Source organism: Nannobrachium achirus, assembly GCF_963921795.1.
Source record: "Nannobrachium achirus genome assembly, chromosome: 23".
Taxonomy (NCBI): domain Eukaryota; kingdom Metazoa; phylum Chordata; class Actinopteri; order Myctophiformes; family Myctophidae; genus Nannobrachium; species Nannobrachium achirus.
Genome location: NC_137830.1, coordinates 23,884,972 through 23,898,906, shown reverse-complemented (window position 1 = coordinate 23,898,906; position 13,935 = coordinate 23,884,972). Strand labels below are relative to the sequence as shown.

General features: G+C 41.1%; 1 protein-coding gene across 1 annotated transcript; it reads left to right on the top strand.

Annotated features, from left to right (window-relative positions):
• Positions 1 to 938: 938 nt before the first annotated feature.
• On the top strand, positions 939 to 13,723 carry LOC308308679 (tetraspanin-8-like). Its single transcript, XM_080754125.1, has 8 exons — positions 939 to 1,065; positions 8,261 to 8,323; positions 9,007 to 9,126; positions 9,549 to 9,623; positions 10,077 to 10,172; positions 11,792 to 11,914; positions 12,020 to 12,103; positions 12,441 to 13,723. The coding sequence occupies exons 1-8, from the start codon at positions 1,009 to 1,011 to the stop codon at positions 12,510 to 12,512; spliced, it is 690 nt and encodes a 229-aa protein (XP_080610251.1). The 5' UTR covers positions 939 to 1,008; the 3' UTR covers positions 12,513 to 13,723.
• Positions 13,724 to 13,935: the final 212 nt, after the last annotated feature.

Sequence of the window (13,935 nt, the reverse complement as noted above, 5' to 3'; positions counted from 1 at the left end):
ATTCTTTTGGTAACATTGCCCAAAATAGCTCTGTAGATTTTTGGGGGGGAGGAGAAGAGATTGGTGTGTAGAAAAAAAACAAAAAAAACAAACTAAGGTCCAGTTTATTAAGTCTAGATTTAAAGAGGTGGTGCCATAGTTTTGTCAAAAGGCCCAGTTGAATTACACCGATATTATATAGCCTATCATATCATATCATATCATATCATAATAACAATAGTTGCCTACTCCTCCCGTGAGGGAAATTCAGTATTTGCAGCCCACAAGGAGCGCGTGAGCAATTAGGAGTTAAGAGTCTTGCTCAGGGACACACATCGACATTGCTATCCTGGCTGGGAATCGAACCAGGGACAACCAGGGGAACTGGTTCCCCAGGCAGGCTCCCTAACCATTCAGCTATGGCCGCCCCAGGCGCCCCACCATCATCCATCATATCATCCCCTCCCCTTTTTACCCTTCAACTGCTGCTGTCGGTGTGGCTAACTTCAGCTGGGTCACCGCCCACCTGACAACCAGGCATACTTAATGAGCAGGTGGATGTGGCCACAGGAAAACGTCATTTTAACACTTTCTGTAGACTTTTTTAATCAAAATAAAACCTGATAATGTTCTTGGGGGGAAAAAGCAGGGCACCCCATCTTTAAGTGTTTCAAAAGTGTTTCAAAAGTGTGTGTGTGTGTGTGTGTGTGTGTGTGTGTGTGTGTGTGTGTGTGTGTGTGTGTGTGTGTGTGTGTGTGTGTGTGTGTGTGTAGGGAGGGAGCTACAGTGGTGTTGACAGATAGGAAGAAAGGATTGTCAGTGGCAGAGAGCGGAAAATGGGTGGAATAGTAATTTGGTTTAGGTGTGTTCTCTCTCCCTCCCCCTCTCAGACACTCCCTCTCTAAACCTATTCTTCTTGTCTGACTCTGACACACTCATTGACCTCATCATTCCACAGAATCCGCGCTCAGCACCTGACCAGAGACTAGAGAGGAGCGCAGAAGGCGTGCAGAGAACGACAAGAGAGCCATGGCTGTGAATAAATGCATCAAGTATCTTCTGTTCCTCTTCAACTTCCTCTTTTGGGTGAGTGTTTGATGTCTGGTAAACTATCAGGTTGAGGGGAGGGAAGAAAAAGCATGTTCATTAAGGACAAATGTATCCATCCACTCTGCCTTGTAGACCTTTCTATTTTCACAAATCCAAATTTCGCTGAATGTTCTATTTTACTGAATGTTTGCCTTTTATTAGGCTGCATGCTCAAGAGTAGCAACGCTCAGGTTCTACGTCATTAAACTGAACGAGTGAACATTTGCAATCAGAGATTTTTGACCTGCTGAGGTGAGGTGTGACTTTGAGAATCAAAACCTTCCAGTTTACTTTGGAATGGAATGTAAGTTGATAGTGGAGGACTTGCCTCAAAGTTGTGCGGTGATGGTTTTTGGTTTGAACATGATGAATGAACTGATTGCGACCGTCAGATCGCAGTTACTATCAAAACCTCCACTGTCTGTCTGTCTGTCTGTCTGTCTGTCTGTCTGTCTGTCTGTCTGTCTGTCTGTCACGTCACACTTTTCCCCTACTCATATCTCCTCCACCGTTGCCCCTATCCATGCCAAACTTTGCACACACTCCTTGGCTCATTTACCACATGGCCCTCTTCTAGCGCCTCTATGAGACCGATTCTTGCAAAACAAATTTTTGCAGACTGCTTCTACAGATTTTGCCCTAAAATCATACAAAGCGGTACACAGTATGTCTAGAGTCCTGGCATCAACATGGATCTGTCCAATTTAGCGCCATCATCAGGCCAATTTTTTCAAACACATTTTTGGACACTGCTCCTACAGATTTTGCCCTAAATCACGCAAAGCGCTGTATGTGACCTGACCGTCACTTATCTCCCGATTAGGGAGTCTTACTGGTTTTATGAACTGGAATATGTCCTGGAGACTGTGCTGTTGTAAATAACTGGTCTGTTCTGTTGGTGTTCTGTGTCATCATGGCTTCCTCTCTGCTCAGTGTAATCAGGGTGTGGTTATTTTCACCCTGTGACGATCACAGGTCTTATTTCTCTGATGCTGAACAGGAAGTGAAGGTTATTCCATTGTTTAACTTGTTGATAAAACAGTGACTTTGTATCAGACAAAGCCTGTGTTTGTGTGTATTTGTGTGTGCGGTGTTGTCATGGTGTTTTGTGGACAGTGATGAGATATTACCCTCTGGGCTTCAGTCAGTGTTTACACTATGCACACCGTACATACTTAGTTTGCTATTTATTTCTTACTATCGTTGCTATTCTTTACTATTTCTTTGTTGCTGCTGCTACAATGTCGAGGAACCAAAACCAAAGATGTTTACTCCTGTATACTCGTATATACAGTATGATGTAACAGAGATCTTGACTCTTAAAACGAAGTGTTGTTGAATATTCACCCAAACTAAAATTTTCATGTTTCTAAATCCTCTCTGCCAAGCCGGACGGAGGGTTTAACGGAATGTTGCCTGGTTAGCAGGATGATACCCAGTAGAGGTGAACCACACCGGACCTGTACCTTATCCTTAACCACACCCAGTTTAAACCTTAACCAGGAACCTTTTCAGCTTGTGCTGTTTGCACAGTCCATCAAAGGTATTGTCTCAAAGTGTCTCATTTTCATTTTAAATGCTACTGTGAACACATTTTTTATGAGAAGATATTCAGAACAAAAAAATATTGTTTGACTCATGGTGGTGAGACAAGCAACCAGCAATTACCAGCAAAGTAACAATGAACACAGGATGACTGGTGTTGTTGGTTTAGGAACCTGTTCTTCCACTACTAGCTGGTTCTTGGTGACTGATTAATTTGAATGGCAGGTGTATGAATTGATTTGCATAGCACCTGCGTTAATGTTTGATTTGAATACAAGGTGTGTCTAAAACATAGATTTTTAGATCTCTCAACTGACTGGATGAAATCGGTGTCCCACCAGAAAATGTGTGTTGTCTTTACTAAAGAGCTATAGAGCAGGGGTGGGAAACGTTGATGATGGAGAGGGCCACTATATTTCCACACTCACTCCAGTGGCCCACATTGCATATTGTTACTGTCGAGAAAAAAACTCATCTCCAGTAAGAGTTGCAAAAATAACCGATCTACAAGCTCAAAATGACGCGTTTGAGCTTGTAGATCTGCTATTTTTGCTACTTTTGAATGGGAATCCTGAATTATCTTATTTTTTAATTGGAATCCTGAAATGTAACATTTTCATTTAATTTAAAATGCGTTTAGTTATACGTGTGTTGAACTTAAAGGGGAAGACCACCCATTTTCAATATTGAACTATGTCATTAATATACCTTAGAGGAGTTCCCCCTCTTCTCTGTTGCCTAGAACTGGAGGATTGATTTTGGGGTTTGTATTGTAAAGTACAACGGTGTGATGTCATCACATTGTGATTTGCAATACAAACCCCAAAATCAATCCTCTAAGGTATATTAATGAGATCGTTCAATATTTAAAAAGGGTGGTCTTCCCCTTTAAATATATGTATGAGCTAGAGAGACTAGAGAACCCTGTTATTGAACTCTATAGCAACGGTTACTATTGCGACTAAGATTTAACAAACCATTTTGTTTTTTAAGCAAAAATATCACTTACCGCACCTTTAAACTGACATGTTGATAAATACCTTGAACTCTGTTGAGGTGTGTGTGTGTGTGTGTGTGTGTGTGTGTGTGTGTGTGTGTGTGTGTGTGTGTGTGTGTGTGTGTGTGTGTGTGTGTGTGTGTGTGTGTGTGTGTGTGTGTGTGTGTGTGTGTGTGCGCGCATTTGGAGGATTTTCATGTCCAGATGTTTGACATTCTGCATGTTTGACATTCTACATTCTTCATCCAAAATGATAAAAAATTTGGAGGGTTCATAAATACTCACCAGGGGGAGAAGAGACAGAAATGCTGGAAAAGAGGAGCTAACTTTGGGAATGTTTTTGTATATTTAGCGTCTCAGTGTTTGTCAGAGGATTCAGGCTGAGAATTATTTATGACAGTAAATTGATACTAACTGGGTGCAGCTGTTTTGTGTTATGGTGGACATTAGATGTATTAGAGTTGTTTATACATTCCTTCTTGGCCGTTTTGGGGCATCAGCGTCAATAACATTAATACGTCGGGGACAGAAAATGATCTCATTTGAAGGATTGTCAACCAATTGCAATGCACGTTATAATGTATCATCATTTCACAAAACGGGGTTTCAGGATATAAACGACCAAATCTGCAGTAGTATTTCAACTGATAGATGTAGATTTCCCCTGTAATTTACCACAGCCAACATGAGCATGTCATTGAGTGGGAGTATAAGTCCCATAGTTTGACCAATACCTATCTTCTCATGAAGTGTACATTGATATTTAAAGGACAACTTTCTTTTTTTGTATCGCCATGAATGACCAATAGCGTCTATGTATCGTCAACCATGTATCGTGATGCATATTTTATCGTTAAAATGTATCGTTACACCCCCAGTTGCAACGAGTTGCGGCTAGTTGCATTGGTGTGGGCCGGCCTTAAGGGAAGTTCACACCAAGCACTATAATCATCATATAGTCGTCATAGTTCTAAACTCGACCGCGGTGTGCATTACACAACCGCGGAATATTGCGGTTATTGCACCCAGCCCTAGTCACACGCACACGCAAATATGCATAAAGCCCTTACATGACCTAATGAAGTGTGTGTGTGTGTGTGTGTGTGTGTGTGTGTGTGTGTGTGTGTGTGTGTGTGTGTGTGTGTGTGTGTGTGTGTGTGTGTGTGTGTGTGTGTGTGTGTGTGTGTGTGTGTGTGTGTGTGTGTGTGTGTGTGTGTGTGTGTGTGTGTGTGTGTGTGTGTGTGTGTGTGTGTGTGTGTGTGTGTGTGCCTCCATGAATAAAACAGGGGTTGTATCAGTTCCCCTTTCTTTAACCAAGCTTTATCTATACTGTTTACATTGTAAATAGTATCAGTTTATGACCCAAACGACCCACTGTTTGGGAAACAGTGCTCTAGTCTATGTATTTACCGCTTTCAACCTGGCACCATATTTTGGGCATATCATTAGAGGTACACTACATTGTTTTCAAATGTGAATTTAATTTAAAATGCATTGTAATACATTGGGAGCTTGTATGTGTGTTGGCTGGCTGTTCCCTCACGCCGAATTCACTTGGGTTCTATGGCTGTTCCCTGACTGTTCCCTCGCACAGAAGGTTGGGTTCTATGGCTGTTCCCTGGCGGTTTTTGATAACATAATAATATGATATCTTCTTCTGCAGTTCCCTCACACACAGAATGTGTCTGTGTGAACTGTTCGACAGACTGAAACGTATTTTTTACTCCTAAGAATCCGTTTGACCTGTGTCACACCTGCTGCTGCTATCATGCACCACAGAATGTAGCTGTACCGCTAGAGCTGGTTCTCACACTCTCACCCTAATATCTGCCTCACAAAGCCTGCGCGCACACACGCACGCACTAAGGGCTTGCCTTGTTATAACTCTGCCGAGAGTAGATGAGACCTTGTGTAAAAAATGTTCAATGTTTATTTTGTCGGCTGGTTTAAGACCTCCCGCATACCTCTATTGAGTCATCGCTGCAATTAAAGGTGTGTCTGGAAGCTGTTTTTCCATTACGCTGTTGGATTTAAACAAAGTTAAGACGTGTGAGTGTGTGTGTGGTTTTTCTGAAGGGTCCTCATCTATTATGTTGTCCTACAACCTACAGGTTTGTGTGTGGAGTGGACTCTTAAAAGGAATATTACCACAGATGTGACTTTCACAGCGAACAAAATTAGATCAAAGTGGTTGATGGTTTAATTTCCCTCATACTTTTGTCATGCCAAACACTGAAGTGTCTCTGTGTTCATTCAGTAGCGTAACGGGGGTGGAACCATCACCCTCTGGTCAAGCACTTATATACTGGTGTAGTACTGCTCAGACAGTACTGGACAGACTGGTTGTGCTGGACAAACGGGTTCTGTGTGTTGTGGACATTTCTTTAGTCAACCTGAGTGATATGAGCAGTATGTGGAGAGGTCAGAATCACAGAGAGACTGGGGCTGCATATAAACTAGTCAAAGTCCTTTCATAACTACTTTTTGAAAACATTATGGACAAACTCGCACCTTGACATGATTATACACATTTATCGATAGACCAATTTCCTTTAAGGAGAATTTAGAAACTTAACTTCTGTGTTAAGAGAATTTGACTACACTTCCTTGCACATTTGGCAGCTGCCCTAAATACTACTGTAAAAATGAACTAGACATGTGATTTTGACTGAGTAATTAGGTTGCACAAAACTGGCTAAACCTTTCCGTCTCTCCTCGTCAGTATTGCAACACAATGTGATTATACAGTAAGCTCATGTATACAATACCGTAAGAATCAAGGCACCCCTTGAGTAACGCCTTGAATCAACAATCAGAAACATACCTGACTGTGCTTTGAAGTGGTGGCTTTGTGCGTTCATTTGATTCAGAAACATCATTGTGTCCATTAACCGCGTAAACCCTATACTTCGTCGACTGGAGCCCCCTAGGGGTGTACTAGGCCCCCTCCTTTTCCCCCCTCTACACCAAATATGTTAGCCGAAAATAGCCGATCGTGTAGATCTGCTAGTTTTGCCAAATAGGGACGTTGGAGTTCATGTGGATAAACATTGCTGGAGCAAGAAATTGTTGGCAGAATATCTTCTGTCTTTTTGTAAAGGATGAAACTCTGTTTGGAACCTTCCTAAACAAACACGACCAAACAGCCAGAGAGATTTATTTTCCTAAACGCTCTTGGACAAAGCTTCTGGGAATACTAATGGAAATACTAAAAGCTGTTAAATAGTAGTCAAGTGTGGGGGCCTGGGGGGTGTGTGGTCCATTTTCACTGTCATGCTCTTCACTCTTAATGTGTGTATTAAATTAATATCATGATTGGTCCTCTAATACAGTGTTTCTCAACCACTGTGCCTGGGGACCTTTGGTGTGCCCTGTATTGTATTCATCATTTTAAAAATGATTTAAACTAGTGAAAACAGCCGATCTACAAGCACACAACGCCTCGCAGTGTGAGGCGTTGTGTGCTTGTAGATCTGCTGTTTTCGCCACTGTTGTGCGACAGCCTTGTATGATGAAGCAGGGCTTTACTTTGCGAAGAAATGTACAAATTTGAAACTTGCAGATACAAGGTTTCTTCCTGACAGTGACAATATTTACACCCCCGTATTATGTTGGTGTGCCCATGGATTCTTGGGACATGAAAAGTGTGCCCATGCAGAAAAAAGGTTGAGAAACACTGCTCTAATAGTTGATTGTTGTGAAAGATGAATTATACATGGACTCATCACAACAAGCTGTAATGTATTATTAGTGCTGTGGTATTATATTTTATTCTTATTTAGTACAGTAGTAGATGTTAGTATTGTGTTAAGTAGACAGGATAATGTTTAATTTCATTTGAAAGTAGTGTGTACATTTTCTTTGGCACACATTGCTTTACCTGTGATAAAGGAGTAGTTCACCCCAAAAAATGGTCATCAGACAATAGACTCAGTAGGAGACTCTGAAAGTATCTTACTAGAGACTCCGCTGGTCATCAAAGTATTGTCTTAGGAATGCGATACAAACTAAAATCTCCTTGAATTCAAGGCTTCATGAGGTGTATACTTGATAGAAAATACATATTTTTGTAGGGGGGTATACTCCTTTATTGCCCAGCTGTAGATACCAGCAGTAATATTGATGTTCAGGTTTTGATAAATAGCAGTACTACTGGGTTATATTCCATATACGGGCAGATAATGTTTATATACTATATAGGTAGGCCTACAGCTATAGTTTATAGTCCTAAATGTCCAGGTTCACACTAATGGTAATAGGCAGCAAAACTAGCCTGCTGTTGCATATTGTTTCCACTAGGTGTCACCAGAGTGTTACTGATGAAATAATGGGAATTTGACTGTACAATAAACATGAGAGATTAAAGAGTTTTCTATTGATATCAAGACAATCTTCCATTCGCAATCACACTCTCAGCTGAAAAGTTAGATATTCTTTCAATGTTTTATTTTCTATGAATTTGACAATGTATTTTCTTAATATGTTAAAGTGTTAATGTATTCATGAGTACATGTGTTAGTAAGTGTGCTCATGTGTTAGCAGCAGACGTTTTGATACAGAGTAGAGTCGTGTCTCTTTCTGTGCATGTGTCTGTCTGTCTCACTCATCCTCCCTGTCTGTCTCACTCATCCTCCCTGTCTGTCTCTCTAGGTGAGTGGTTGCATCATCCTTGGTGTGTCCATCTATCTCAAGGTCAGCAGAGGTTCAAACAAGGTGAGTTGTCGAGTTAATGTCACATGACGGACATGAAGGATTTATTTAAAACAATTGCTGTGGATGCACTATGTTTGAGAAGGGCAATCTTGTAGTCAGCCCTGAGGTGATGGGGAGCCAGTGAGGATGAGTGTAATATGGTCGTATTTTCACACTCATCAGGATCCTAGTAGCGCTGTTTTCAATATACTGGAGCTTCTGGAGGCTCTTGCTAGGGATCCTGATGAGTAGTTTTTGAGGTATCTAAAGAGGTACATGTATCTGAAACTTGTACAGAGTAGGTTTCTGACTGGGCTGTCTAGCCTGATAACCTGACAAATATGCCAGATCGAATGCTGCCCTGTCAGAAACTTACTGTAACATTTAACCCTGGTTGAGCGGAATCTCTCAGGGTCTGTTCTGTTATTGTGGAAAAACATATTATTTCAGTTATACATTGAAAAACAAGACATTAGAAAATGTGTGCTCATTTAAAAAAAAAATCCTTATTCATAAGCTTGTGCAGCCGGCTTTCGTTGACTTCAATGCATTCCATTGAACTAACAGACGGCCGCAGCAGTTTGCCTCCCTCTCAGTGCGCCTGTGGCACAAGCTATGGCAGTAGGACGAGTTGAACGTGAGTTGTTGTGCGTTCAGAGTCTTGCCTGCCAGTCATTGACGTAGTCCTGCCCCTGTGTGCGTAGATAACCAATGAGGCGGTGCCGGGCGTGGACCTGCTGATAGCTGTAGGGGTCATCATCATGGTGATGGGCTTCCTGGGATGCTGTGGAGCCATCCAGGAGAACCGCTGTCTGCTGCTACTGGTATGAACACACACACACGCAGTGGTGTTTAAGTGTATAGAGGGTATCTGCACATTTCTAAAGTGACAATTTAAGGACTTTTTAATATATCTAAAATGACAAATTAAACATTGGCCAAATATTGGAGGCTGAAATTGTGAGAATAGCAGATCTACATGCTCCCAACATGGGGAGCATTTTGTATTTTTACTCTTGGTACTTTAAGTACATTTTGATGCCAATACTTTTGTACTTTTACTCAAGTGAATTTTGAATTCTTTTGACTCCTTCTTAGTATTTCACTGGTGAACACACACACACACACACACACACTCATTTTTAACCATAAAATACTTTGTTTTCTTGTGAGGAAAATTGTCCTCGATGTCTGTTTCTCGTACATATAGTAATAGCTGCTGGTATTGAATGTGTTTTTTTTGCAGTTCTTCATCGGCCTGCTGTTCATCTTCATCCTGCTCGTGGCTGCTGGGATCGTCGGAGCCGTCTACGAGGACAAGGTCACACTTCCTGTTTCCTGTTCTTATACAAGATACCGTTCTTCTGGTTATATCACCTGGGGAAAAAATTAAAAGATCACCTGTTCTCATACCCATTTTATCCTGCAGGGGAAATTAAGTTTTTTAATTTCTCCCAGTTGATTGCTGCCCCCAAGTGGTCAGACTTGAGCTCAGGGGGGAGCAGTTAAAGGTTAAATGTCTTTCTCAGGGACACCTCCGCACACTGCAGGTGCCGGAAATTGAACCTGGGTATGCATTAGGCTGCTATGCTAGGGTTCTGTTAACAGGGAACTTTTACAAAATACTGTTACCGGGGTATGGTTTCAAGGATGCCATTACTAGGATACTGTGGGTTAAAATAAACATCAAACTAGTACAATAAATTCCTCCTTTGTATTGTATTTAAACTGTGTGTGTGTGTGTGTGTGTGTGTGTGTGTGTGTGTGGGTGTAGGCTTTGGAATGGGTCAAAGAGCCCCTCACTAAACTTCTTCCATTGAAGGATCAACCAGCTGATGTCCAAACAGATCTGCAGAAGTTTGAAGAAGAGGTAAAAATTATATTTACTATAGTTGTATGTTCATATGATATGAAGTATTCTTGAACATACAGTAGATGGCAGCAGATCTATGGTGGAACATAGAGCTTGTTAGTCCATCTTTGGCAGGGGTTCCCAAACTTTTTTTGTCTCGGGGCACCCCATAAATATTTTTTGAATCCGAGGCACCCCATAGCATATCGCCGTTGTCGGGTGGAAACCATGTATGTCCAAAACCGTTCATTTTGTATTTATCATCTATAAAATGTACTAAACTAGTGAAAACAGCAGATCTACAAGCACACAACGCCTCGCAACACGAGTTGCGAGGCGTTGTGTGCTTGTAGATCGGCTGTTTTCACTAGTTTTGTGTGACAGTCTTGTATGATGAAGCAGGGCAAAAGACGTACACATTTGAAACTTGGAGATACAAGGTTTCTGCCCGACAGTGACGATATTTTAGTGATTATGTTGGGAGGAAAATGTTGAGATGATAGCAATTTTGGTTAGAACTGACTGAAAATAACTTTGTACTTCAAGTTTAAAATGACACTAAATAATATTTTTTCAAGTGTCCAAATAAATTCCAAATATTATCAAATGATCTCGCGGCACCCCTGGACTGCTGTCACGGCACCCCCGTCACCCAACTTTGAAAACCCCTGATCTATGGATACAGAAATCTGTTGTTGTTGCCAGTGATCAAGAACATATTGAAACTAAGGCTAGGATAAAGATGCCAAGGATTCAACAGTGATATCACTGTTATGCAACACGGAAGTAGCGCGGACGTACAGTAGTACGCCATTTATTATGCTCGAAGCCGTTTATTAACCACAGTGACATCACTGACGAATCCTTGGTATCTTCATGCAACCGAGTCAACCTTTCTCCTGGTGACGCAAGGTTATAGATTTCACCGTCGGGAAAACCTGAAACCATCGGCCCGCCTTCTCGTAGACCGGTGGTACATGTGCCGGTCCGCAGACCGGTGGTTGGTAACCTTTGCATTAGGCCATAGACTCCCTTTACTCAGAGAGTGTTCAAATTAAACCAAATGGACACGTAATACCCTACCATTTGTACACTGTTCAGTTACAGATCTGTAGGGCTTCAATATGAACACAAGCTGGGTACATGTGTAACTAAGCTGTAAGACACGCTTTAAGACTAATTGTAAGCACACTTTTGACTTAAATCACCAATGTCAAAAGTGTTTAGATTCACAAAATGAACAACGATCATAATAAAAATAAGACGCATACAAACAAAATAAAAGAGAATACACTGGCTGCATAATGCTATGGAAAGGGAATGAAGTCCAAGAAGCCCATATAACAAAACACAAACAAACTGAAACAACAATAAATAAAAACTTTTTATTAGGCCTACAATTAAACACAATAAAACAACCTTGTTGGCGACACCACGCTGCTTACAACCAAATATCTTCTGCACACTATCATCATAAATCTTCAACTTCCGGCTCACAATACCTGTCAAAATAAAATAATTACAAAAATAATAATGATGGCAGCCAAGCTGTAGTCAGTGGTATTATTTATTTGTATTTGCACTTATCTGTAAGTACAGTATGTGTCATTAACACCCCTTTGTGTGTCTGTGTGTAGTTTAAGTGTTGTGGTGTGGTGGCAGGAGCAAAGGACTGGGCTGGCACCGTTCCTGATTCCTGTGAATGTGTAGACAAAGAACAAAAGTGTGAGATGGTCGGCGCCAAGAACGTCTACGCTACGGTAAGGAGCGAGAGAGAGAGAGAGAGAGAGAGAGTTGGGGGGCGAGAGAGACAAAGTGAATGAGAGAGAGAGAGAGAGCTAATTTTAGATTGTGTTTGTTCTCAGCCGTGTACGACCCTCGTCGTTGACCTTCTGAAGAGTCAGATGAAGATCGTCCTCGGCATCGCATTCGCCATCGCTATCTTACTGGTACGTACGCACACACACACACACACACACACACACACACACACACACACACACAGTAGTAGCTGCTGTGTGTGCAGCGACAACTTCAACTTGTAATTCAGACGACTTTTCTATACTGATGTAGTCTGATCTGATGTACTGTGTGTGTGTGTGTGTGTGTGTGTGTGTGTGTGTGTGTGTGTGTGTGTGTGTGTGTGTGTGTGTGTGTGTGTGTGTGTGTGTGTGTGTGTGTGTGTGTGTGTGTGTGTGTGTGTGTGTGTGTGTGTGTGTGTGTGTGTGTGTGTGTGTGTGTGTGTGTGTGTGTGTGTGTGTGTGTGTGTGTGTGTGTGTTGCGTAGATCTTTGGCATGGCGTTTGCCATGACTCTCTACTGCCAGATTGGAAGGAAGGATGGGCCAACCACAGCTTAGACCCCGCCCCCGAGGATGCACCCTGAAGAAGCACATTTAGCCAATAATCCTTACTGTAACCCCTTAACCCCTGATGTTGACTACTAAAGCCATATCGTAACCCCTCAACCCTTACCGTAACTCCTTGTCTCAACCACCAAACCTGTGCCTTAACTCCTCAACTTGTCTAAACCCCCAAAACACATACACTAACTCCAAAATAACTTCAGTGCTACAGTGATCTGACCCTTAGGTATTTTTTCATCTGAACTCTGAAGCCTGCTTAAAGTTAGGTCTAATTACAGTATATGGTCTAATTCTATGGCTTTCTCTATAGTTACGTTAACATGAGTTTCAAAACTTGACAATAAACCTTTACTCTTTCCATACGTCATTACAGATTCTGTACTGTACAACAGCTGTAAATACTTCAAACTGAACATTAGCAGCTCATGAAAGAGTTCGGAAGTACTGCATGTAAAAATACAGAGTAATGGTGTGGGATTGTATTAACCACTAGTATTACTGTCTTTGTCATAAATCTGAAATAATAGTCATTGTAAAGCCTATTTCACTGTACACTACTCAGCCTTTATTTCTTTTTTAAAGTCTATTTACTGTATTTTGTTGCATTGTGGGTGACATGCACACAATATACAGTATGTTGTAGCCAAACTACTTGCGGTACTACCCAGAATCACATCATAACCGCAAATATAGCTACTGTTGATATTTCTAGTTTTGGTAATAGTTTTAGTTTGGACTTTTAATTTAACAGCGTGTAAAATAATTAACCAGCTCTCAATCCTGTTTTTCACTCAAGTTGAATTAACATTCCAGATTTAGCTGTGTATAATAGTTATAGTTTTGTTGATACATAGGTTTTGGTAAAGAATCATATTAAAGAAACTCAGAAATTCAACATGTATGAAAGTTTTTTACTTTATTTGTGCGTAAGGTCTTTTCAAACACGTTATGAATAACTTGTTTTACAGCAGGTGATCGTCTCAGGATTGTAAATCTTAGTTTTGGGTTTAGAGAAGATTTATTTTTATTTTTTTTTTACTGCTTGCTATTTGTTCTTTGTAATGTTAATCATTGTGCAACTGTTGAATGTTTGGAAATGACCACAAGTTGGACAGATTAACGAGTTATCAGACAAATGTCCTGAAGTTGAATTTGCTGCCTGCTGTTCTGTTGTATGGTTGTTGAAGTTGACAGAATAAAGTCTGAAAGGGAAGCTCTGGCCTTAGTTGTCTGTTTTTCAAGATGTCTTGACGGGCGCAGACGCGTCAGGCAAGAAAAGCATAGTGCGCTTTGGAGCAGTGAAATTAATAAAGTCTGCACATGGCTCTCAGCTCCACTTTTTTATTACCACTTTTTTATTACCACTTTCAACGTTTCGATCACTCGATCTTCATCAGCAAATTCCTGATGGGAGAGC